Source organism: Globicephala melas, chromosome 3 (assembly GCF_963455315.2).
Source record: "Globicephala melas chromosome 3, mGloMel1.2, whole genome shotgun sequence".
NCBI lineage: Eukaryota > Metazoa > Chordata > Mammalia > Artiodactyla > Delphinidae > Globicephala > Globicephala melas.
This window is the reverse complement of record NC_083316.1, coordinates 167362456-167372472: the sequence shown is the minus strand read 5'-3', so window position 1 is coordinate 167372472 and position 10017 is coordinate 167362456. Positions and strand designations below refer to the sequence as shown.

Here is a 10017-nt window from a genome sequence, read left to right as displayed (position 1 = left end):
GGTAACCCAGAGCCTCCGGCTGCGCTTTTGGAAACAGTGGACTCTGGGCCCAGCTCTGCTGCTCTGAACTCAGGGCTCCCCGAGGCCCACCTTGCATCTCACACCACCGCTCGGCCACCTTCCTCTCTCTCAGCTCAGAAGAGCCTGGGCGAGCCTCCCAGACTGGGGTGGGGGGCGAGGGCCAGGCTGAGCCTCCAGACCCGGCAGGGCTCCCGCTTGGGGGCCAGCTCTCCTTCCCCGCGTCAGCTTCCAGACTTTCTCCGGCTCTGTGTGCAGTGGCCCGGATTGAGGTAGAGCGGTTGGTGAGCACAATTACCCTCAATGCCGCAGCCGCCCTTCACCCCGCCCCGGGGGCGGGAGGGGGCTCCGTGCAGCCCGCGGGCAGCCGCGGTGACAGATACGCTGGCCCCTGTCTTCCAGGTTGCTACGGCATCCGCCCAGAGCTGGTCAACGAGGGCTGGACGTGTTCCCGGTGCGCGGCCCACGCCTGGACTGCGGTAACTCGCCCCTGCAGCTGGGGTGGTGCTCTGAAAGCCGGCGCGGCCCGTGGGGGAGCCGGTCCTGGGCCCCGGGCTCGCCCGATCCCGCAGGGTGACCTTGGGCTGGCGGCCTCACCTCCCTGGGTCTCGGGTGGAGCCCGACGCACTCTCTCGGCCCATCGCTTCCTGTGGCCGCTAGTTTGAAATGTAAGGACCGTGGGCGGGGGACGGAGCAGGTCCCGGAGCAGCAGGCGGGCGGCGCCGCCCTGCACACCCCTCACCTGGCTGTTGTCTGGTCCCTGTAGGAGTGCTGCCTGTGCAACCTTCGGGGAGGCGCCCTGCAGATGACGACTGACAGGAGGTGCGTTAGAAGGGACTCTCCTCCTGGGGTGTCCTGAGGGGCGATTCGGGGAGGGGGCCGGACCGGCAGGAGCAGATGAGGTCTCCTCGGCCTGGCCAGCCGGTGCGCACAATCGTGAGATGACCCCAAGGGGACGGAGCGCACCTGTGACCCCTGACCCCACCCGCTCCGCCCCCCCCAGGTGGATCCACGTGATCTGCGCCATCGCCGTCCCGGAAGTGCGGTTCCTGAACGTGATGGAGCGCCACCCCGTGGACATCAGCGCCATCCCCGAGCAGCGGTGGAAGCTGGTAGGGGCCCTGGAGAGTCCCTAGGCCCCAGGGATGCAGGGTAGCTGCCAGGGAAGCAGAAGTCGCATTTCAGTTTGGCCAGCAGTTACTCTTTGAATAGCCATGGGGGTACCCGGAGAAAAGCAGGGCGCCCCTCCCCGTCTCTATTTCCAGCTTTTCACACAGAGGAAGCCACCCGCACTCTGCCCAGTTCTTTCTTGCCTAACCTGCGATATGCCGCCAAACAGAATTTTAAGTACCCAATCCAGTTACAGTCATCGAGCAGGGCTCTAGAATGTCTTCATCATGCCTAACTGAAACTTCTCACACGTTAAACGGCAGCTCCCTATTTCCCCTCCCCCACCCTTGCGACCATCACTCTGCTGTCTGCTTCTGTGAGTTTGTTTCCTATGCCTTGTGGAAGTGGAACCACGCAGCATGGGTCCTTCTGTGTCTGGCTTTTTTCACGGAGCAGAATGTTCTCAACATCCATTCACATTGCTGCAAATGGCAGGATTGCCTTCTCTTTCATAGCTGAGTAATATTCCATTGTATTTCTGCATCACATCTTCTTTATCTGTTTTCTGTCAAGGGACACTTAGGTTGCTTCCAGGTCTTGGCTATTGTAAACGATGCTGCAGTGAACATGGGGGTGTAGGTGTCTTTTCAAGATAGTGATTTTTTTTCCTTCAGACAAAAACTCAGGAGTGAAATTGCCAGATGGTATGGTAGTTCTATTTTTAATTTTTTGAGGAACCACCATACTGTTCTCCACAGCAGCTACACCAATTTACATTCCCACCAACAGTGCATGTGGGTTCCCTTTTCTTTCTATCCTCAACAATACCTCTTGTCTTCTTGATGATAGACATTCTAACAGGTGGTTTTGATTTGCATTTCCCTGATGATTAAGTGATGTTGACATCTGTTCGTGTACCTGTTGGCCATCTGTATGTTTTCTTTCTTTTTAAATTTATTTATTTTTGGCTACGTTGGGTCTTCGTTGCTGTGCACAGCCTTTCTCTAGCTGCAGCAAACGGGCTGCTCTTCATTGTGGTGCATGGGCTTCTCCTTGCGGAGCACGGGCTCTAGGTGCACGGGCTTCAGTAGTTGTGGCATGCAAGCTCAGTAGTTGTGGCTCACGGGCTCTAGAGCGCAGGCTCAGTAGTTGTGGCGTACAGGCTTAGCTGCTCTGCGGCATGTGAGATCTTCCCGGACAGCGCTCGAAGCCGTGTTCCCTGCATTGGCAGGCAGATTCTTAACCACTGAGCCACCAGGGAAGCCCCCTCTATATGTTTTCTTTAGGGAAACGTCTATTCAAGTCCTTTGCCTATTTTTGAACTGGGCTGGTGGCTTTTTTGCTCCTAAGTTGTAGGAGTACCATCACTGGCCCCTCTAAGGAGCACGGCCATCCTTGGGCAGGTGTGGTCTTGCAAGGCTCACGCCTCCCGCTCTTGCTGGTCACACACACACCCCTCCCCCATCTGGGAGAGCCTTTGGCTCAGTGGGCAGTAGGCAGACAGTGAGCAAACACTGGCTTCCCTTCCCAGCTTGGCCACCAGCCAGTTGTGTGACACTGGACAGATTCCTTGACCTCTCTGTGCCTCAGCCTTCCCCTCCGTAAAATGGGGCTGCTAACAGTCCCGTGTGGGGAGCATCAGCTGGGCCACAACAGAAAGCGCTAATCATGCCATCTGAGCACCAGCATGTGCTCTCAGGTCATCACCACCTGTGAGTTTGCAGGTGGCCGTGTGGGGGACATGTGGGTGATGGGATGTGTCTTGTGGCATCTGGGAGCTAGGTCCTTGGCCCAGGGGTATGGACAGCATCCTGGCTGCTTTTCCTGCCTGGTTTATTTCCCAGCTGCCTGGCGCAGGCCTGGCTAGTGACGCTCCTCCAGGCCTCTAGTGGGCAGGAGGCAAAGAAATGGGGCTACGGGCACTGAATCCAGCGGGGAGTCCCAGCGAAGGCACAGAGACACCGACCGCGGAGCCCACAGGTGCGGGGCCCCCGGGCAGGGCTGAGTGGGCAGCCAGCTGGAGCCATGTGGGAGGGGACGGACGGGGCTTGGTCAGGAAACGGGGGGCACTGGGGCCAGCGCCAGCCCCGCCCAGCAAGGACGGGCGTTAGGAAGAGGCTGGCGCCTGCGGGTGATTCCTCCAGGAGCACGGGCGGGAAAGGCCTCATTATTCAGGTGGAGTGATGGTGCGGTGCGCTCTGCCGTGATAGATCCTCCCTCCCAGACGCGTTATGGACCATCTGACATTTCCAGCTTGCAGCCTCTTCATTACCAGCACTTGTAACGATGAATTAAAAATCCTTTTACACCAGGCTCGCTTGTACTGCCTAATGGAGCCTCGCACGGAAGCCGGTGGTTAACTCCTGCGTGCCCGGCGCCCGCCTGCCTCCCTGGGGCCATGTGCAGGCCGCAGGCTCGGGGACGGTCACGCCTGGTCACCCGCCCAACTTTCTGTCCCCGTGACTCCCTGGCCACTGGTCCTGGTGAGCGGGGGTGGCCCCAGCCTGCCGGCGGCCTGAGCCTCGTGCTCACCCTCTCACCAGGCCAGGTCAGGTTGCGAGGCTGCCGGGGCGGGTGCCCTGAACCAGCTCTGCCCTCTCGTTGGCCCTGCCGTGAGGTGTAGAGGTCGGTGTCACATCCTGATGGGAGGGAGGGTGGGCTGGCAGGCAGGCAGTGAGGGATGACGGCAGGGGCCGGTGGGGAAGAGGGGAGGCCGGAGACATAGGACATGGTGCCTTGCGGCCTCCATGGCTGATGGCACACCCAGCCGCAGCCCTTGGCCTCCTCTTGGCCACTGTTCTCCACCAATGTCCACACCCCACCCTGTACCACCCCCCATCCCCACCCCCGCCTCACTGCCTCCAGTGAGGGAGTCCCAGACACGGGACTCACCCTTAAGGCAGCCCTGAGCTCAGCCCTTGATAAATGGCCCGATGGGGGCCTGGCCTATATTCCTCATGACGTGTAAACTCGGAATAATGAGCTGCCACCGGAGGCTGGATTGAACGAGCTGCGTGTCAGGCCTGGCTGTCAGGTTTCTCCCAGGCCTCAGCTGTGGGGTCGCGGCCCGGTCGCCAGGGCAGCTGTGCTCCACCTTCCGCTCCCCGTGGAGCCACGCAGAGCACAGTCCTCAAGGGCCGTGTTGTGCTTCTGCACCTGTCCCCGCGGGCCGGCTGGAGAATCAGGCATCGACGGTTTAATAATGAGATATCATTGCCATCGATTGGCGCCGGGCAGCACTCCTGCAGCGCCTTTGCTGTGGGGCTTCTCTGGCTTTTGAATGCGGTTTACAAAGCGGTGAAGGCCCGCTTATTAAACGCCCAGAGTGACGGGCTGGTGGTTGCTGAGTGGTGGCAGGGCGTGGGCGTAGGTGCACATCGGCGGCCTGGGAGCTGATGCCCAGCAGAGCAGGTCACCCCGGCAGGGCGTTCCCACGGTGTGGGCCCTCTGCCCCTCCTTATGAAGGGCTACACTGCAGCGTCTCTCATTCAAAATTAAGATAAAATCCCCCATTTTATTTATATATTTATTTTCTTTAAAAAAAAAATCCCCCATTTTAAAGAGAACATTTTCCTTTTACTACATTCACAGAGTTAGGCAACCATCACCTCTATCTAGTTCCAGAACATTCCATCACCCCAGAAAGAAACCCCCTCCCTATTGGGTGACTGCCATCTCCCTCCCTCAGCCCCTGACAACCCCTAACGCACTGTCTGTCTCTGTGGATCTACCTGCCTGTTCTGGACGTTTCCCATCAGTGGAATCACACCCTGTGTGTCCTTCTGTGCCTGGCTTCTCTCGCTGAGCATCGTGTTCTCAGGGTCCATCCACGTTGTAGCGAGTGTCAGTGCCTCTCTCCTTTTCATGGATGAATCACGTTTCACTGTGTGATTGTTGGTGCCTATTCCAGTCTTGGAAGTGCTCCTGGGGGGCAGCTGCAGGCCGGGTTGGTGGGCCTGGGGTGGTTTGTGGGGGGCTCTACATCGCGGTCAAGACTCTCCCAGGATGCCTCCACTCAAGGCCGGCTGCCGGGACTCCGCACTCCAGCCCTGGGTCTCAGAGTCACTCCCAGGAGACAGACCTGGGGGCCCGGCAGGAGGCCTCCCAGCCCCAGGGGGCGGGGGCGGGGGCGGGGGCAGAGGCACCGGCCAGAGCCCCATTCCCACCGCCGTGTCCCCGCAGAAATGTGTGTACTGCCGGAAGCGGATGAAGAAGGTGTCGGGCGCCTGCATCCAGTGCTCCTGCGAGCACTGCTCCACCTCCTTCCACGTGACCTGCGCCCACGCCGCTGGCGTCCTCATGGAGCCAGACGACTGGCCCTACGTTGTCTCCATCACCTGCTTCAAGCACAAGTCGGGGGGTCACACTGTGAGTGCCCTCCTGCCCTCCGCCCTGTTTCCCTGTCCGCCCACCCGCCCCGCTGTGTTCTGACACCCCCTCCGCCTCCAGGTCCAGATCCTGAGGGCCGTGTCCTTAGGGCAGGTGGTCATCACCAAGAACCGCAACGGGCTTTACTACCGGTGCCGCGTCATCGGCACCACCACGCAGACCTTTTACGAAGTGAACTTTGACGACGGGTCTTACAGCGATAACCTGTACCCAGAGAGCATCACGGTGAGCAGCGCAGGGCCGAAGGGGGCAGGGCCAGTGGCGGTGGGTGGGGCGAGGGGCGGGCACAGGCGCAGGGCAAGCGTTGCCCTTAGGAAGGGAGGTAGCCGGATCCCTCACAGGGGTCCCCTGCATCCAGGGTCACCATTGTCCCTGATGGACAGGCCCAGGCTGTAGGGCCCCTGCTAGAAAGCGCCACCTGTTTCTGTAGAAACAGCAGAGAGCCAGGCCAGTCTAGATATGCCTGCAGGCGGGTGATACCCCAGGGCTGGCATGGCCACGGCACCCCCGGCCTCGGCACCTGCCCACAGCTCCCCTTGATAGTTCAAGCTGAGAGCACTGCCTTCTTCCTGGTGGCAAAATCTACCAGATGGGACCTTTCTTAGCCCAGGCGAGCGCGGTGACCGAGGCCGAGGGCGCCCCTTACCCCCCGCCTGTCCTTCCTTCCACAGAGTAGAGACTGTGCCCGGCTGGGTCCCCCACCTGAGGGCGAGTTTGTTGAGCTCCGGTGGACTGATGGCAACATCTACAGGGCCAAGTTCATTTCCTCTGTGACCAGTCACATCTACCAGGTGAGGGGGTCCTGTCTACCAGGTACAGGGATGGGCGGGGGCGGGGCCCTCGAAGAGGTCCTGCTGGGGATGATGGCGTTTGCCCACTAACTGAGAAGGTCAGCACAAGCTGGAAGGTTGTCCAACTGTCCAATATTATCCCCTTTGGAGGTGTCTTCCCGATGTGTGTGTGTGTGTGTGTGTGTGTGTGTGGTAGAACATACATAACATAAAATTTACTGTTTTAACCAATTTTTAAGCGTACAATTCAGTGCCCTTGTTTTTTTTAAAAACCAAGTTGGTTGTGAGCTTCTCACCGTAATTGTGGAAAAGAAATTATTGAAAGGGGTGGAATCTTTGACGAGAAACCACCCGTATCCCAGCGGGAAAGATGATAGCTGCTGACCCTGTGCTGCTTCCCGTGGCTTGTCTGGCAAGCAGGCCGTGAGAGTGCGGGTGTCGGGCCTCAGCCAGCCAGGCTGAGCAGCCAGCAAGCTGAACTGTGTCCCCTTGGCAGGTGGAGTTCGAGGATGGGTCCCAGCTGACAGTGAAGCGTGGTGACATCTTCACCCTGGACGAGGAGCTCCCCAAGAGGGTCCGGTCCCGGCTGGTAAGTGGCTGGGGGTGAGCGCTGCTGCCTGGGAGAGTGACCCGTCAGGTGGCCTTGACCTCCTGCCTCGGCCTTTGCCTGGTCTGGGATGAGAGGGTCAGCCCGGCCGGCGAGGAGGAGACAGAAGCGCCTGCACATGGATCTGAGCTGCAGGCCAGCAATGCACAAAGGAACAGGGGAGACTGGCCTCTTCTCACAGCCTTTCACTGTCTTCTTTCTTTTGTGTTTAATCCAAGGTTTTGAGGATTGGGGGCTGTGGCCATGGGTGGAAGAGCTGAGTCAGAGCTGGTGGGGGTCTCAGATGCCAGGTTCCCTTGGGGGACGGACAGGAGCTGCCAGGCAGACGAGTGGCCTGTATACACCCTGGCCTTGCCTCCTGTACTCTGTGGATGGCAGGGCGCCCGTCCTGCTAGGGAGCCAGTGACTGGGAGCTTAGGGCCCCTCCTCTGCCTAATGGGGGGCTCACTCAGTGAGCGTTGTTTCTCAGAACATTGTCATTGGCTGAGGGTCAGCAGCCCAGGGCCCTTGACCCCCAGCAGGGCAGGCATCTCCTCCAGCCAGGCCCCCGAGCGGAGCCTGTATTTCAGTCTGTTCCGGCTGTGATAACAAAATATTACAGACTGGAATTTACACAACAAGCTATCTCTCACAGTCCTGGAGGCTGGAAGTTCAAGATCAAGGTATCAGCAGATTCGGCGCCTGGTGAGGGCTGGATCCTGGCTTACAGACACCTGCCTTCTGGTGTGCTCACATGGTGGAGAGAGAGAGCAAGAGAGAGCTCTCTGGGATCCCTTTATAAGGGCACTGATCCCATTCGCAAGGGCTGCACCCTCATGACCTCATCACCTCCTGATACCATCACACTGTGGCAGGGTAGGGCTTCAACACAGGACTCTGGGGGGGGGACACAGACCTAAAGGCCACAGCACCCCATCCACACTAACCCCAGTGCCGTCTGATCTCCTGCAGTCGGTCACCACGGGGGCCCCGCAGGAAAATGTCTTCTCGGGAGAAGAGGTGAAGGCCGCCAAGCGCCCGCGGGTGGGCACCCCTCGCGCCGCGGAGGACTCGGGGCGGAACCCGGACTACCCGGCCTTCATGGAGAGCCTCCTGCAGGCGCAGTGCTGGCCCGGAGCCCCGTTCTAGGACAGCCGGCCGCCCGGCGACCCCTTGGCCCAGCAAGGCAGGCGCGGCGGGCCCAGGCATTTGCTTGCTGTGAATCCCTGTCCTCGCCTCCGTGGCCCGAGAGGCTACCTCGGCGACAGGAGCGAGCAGGACGCCACACGCGCCTCCGGACTCAGGGAGCAGGGCCACGTGGGCTCTGGGGGGCCGGCGGGGGCACGCGCCACCCCCTCAACCCAGATTCGTAAACCACGTAAGCTCTTCTTCTCGAAAAGGTGCTACTGCATTGCCTGCCTCCTGAGCAGCCTTTGAGATTGTGACTTCTGTACATAATCACCTTTGTGAGGTTCTTTCTATAAATACCTATTGTTTAAAAAAAACGCAAGAAGAGAAGGAAAGAAACGGAAAAACAAGCCCCAAAGTTGTTTTCTAGATTTGTGGCTTTAAAAACAACAAGACAAAATGTACTTTTTCTCAGAACCAAGATTGCTGCGGGAGATGAAGGCAGCTCGTCTTTTCGTTTGTTGTGTTTTCTGGTCTCGCTGGTCTGTGAGTGGCGGGGATGCACTGTAGCTGCGGTGAGGCCTGGGGGCACCCAGGGATCCCGGACGGTGGCGCCTGGTCACTCACTCTCTCCCAGTCGTGAGATCGAGAAGGTCCAGGTGGCTGGCACCGCCGCCAGCGCCCAATGGAAGGAGACCGGCAGCTCCCTGGGTGGCCTGCCCCTTGTCTGCGTGGCCTTTTGCAAAATAAACGCTCTCTCCTCTGGTGGCTCCATCTTTTGCTTCTTCCCCTCGGGAGACCCATCCCCCAGCTGAGGCCTCGGGTGGGCGGTCCTCGGGGGGTCCGGCTACGGCCCAGGTGTGCAGGGGGTCTTCCCCGGAACCCGAGGGGCTGGCACATCCTGTATCCTCTCCGTGACGCGTGGATTTGTGTGTCCAGGAGAGAGAGAGCGCGAGGGAATCGTTTTCAGCTCAGAGGAAATCTGCCTCGTAAGGGTTGTGGGTTGAGTTTCCAGGCAAAAACGTGCTTCTTAGCCCCCCGCCTCTCAGCTGCCCCGCTGTCCCCTGTAGGGGGATTGAGGGCGTCATTTGCTTGTATAGAACTTTTTTTAATTTAAAAAAAGAGGCTCTAACGGTTGCCAGGCCAGAGAGAACCATGTAAGGGAAGTGGAGAGCAACTTCCTTGATGGGGAGGGGGCAGGTGACCTGGAGGGGCGGGTGGGGCGGGAGGTGCCAGGGGAGTCGGCGGAATGTCTGGGTTTCCTCTGCATGCAGCAGCCCCTGCCCCAGGGCGCTGTCACTGTGTTCATATGTAGTTTGAAAATGCTATTTATATTGTAAAGAGAATAAAAGGAAGCGGGCAGACGCCCCTGCGGCCCTGGGTTGGGCGGTGGGCCGGCCCCCGTGACCGGTCCCTCTGGGTTGCTGCACCCCGTCCATCGGTCGTGGGTTCCCAGACAACTCGTGCAGACAGGTGGTCTCACAGCAAAGGGGAACGCACACTTCCCCCATGAAGATAACATCCGTGTCTGTGTGCGAAAGCAAAAAACAAACCCACCCACCCTGGTTTTTTTCCCACCTGAGATTAAGGATGCGCGCTGTATTTTTGCCTAATTCCCCTGCCTCTAGGTTCATAATGAATTAAAGGCTCGCGAGCACTGCGAATTACAGCTCCAGGTCTTTGCAGTGTCTTCTTTTCTGAGTGGGCGCCGGGAAGGCGGTCGGCGGTCGGCGGTCGGCGTTCTCCGGCAGGGGTGGGCTCCGGTCTCCCCCTCCAGGATGGAACAGGCGTGGAGCCTACCCGGAGGCGGGGCGGGGGGTGGGGCACGCGGCCTGGCACCGCAGCCCCTGCTCCCCGCCTGCAGGGTGGAAGAAGTTTCCTTCCTGAGCTGGACATCTGAAGCTTGGCCCCACACAGGCCCCCAGCATCAGAGGCAGTCAGGGACCCTCTTCGTCTGACCCACCCCTTGCTTGTCAGGGGCCTGCGGCCACCCTC

The 10017-nt window shown here is 59.5% G+C and overlaps 1 protein-coding gene across 2 annotated transcripts in view; it reads left to right on the top strand.

The window, feature by feature from the left end:
* Positions 1–9691, top strand: part of KDM4B (lysine demethylase 4B) — a 111765-nt gene extending 102074 nt beyond the window's left edge. For both annotated transcript variants that reach the window (XM_060297307.1, XM_060297304.1), the window contains 8 exons: positions 421–497; positions 785–840; positions 1022–1130; positions 5311–5496; positions 5578–5742; positions 6189–6308; positions 6805–6897; positions 7867–9691. In XM_060297307.1, the coding sequence (XP_060153290.1) occupies positions 421–497; positions 785–840; positions 1022–1130; positions 5311–5496; positions 5578–5742; positions 6189–6308; positions 6805–6897; positions 7867–8043 (983 nt within the window). In that variant the 3' untranslated portion in view covers positions 8044–9691. The remainder of the gene's footprint in view (positions 1–420; positions 498–784; positions 841–1021; positions 1131–5310; positions 5497–5577; positions 5743–6188; positions 6309–6804; positions 6898–7866) is intronic.
* Positions 9692–10017: the final 326 nt, after the last annotated feature.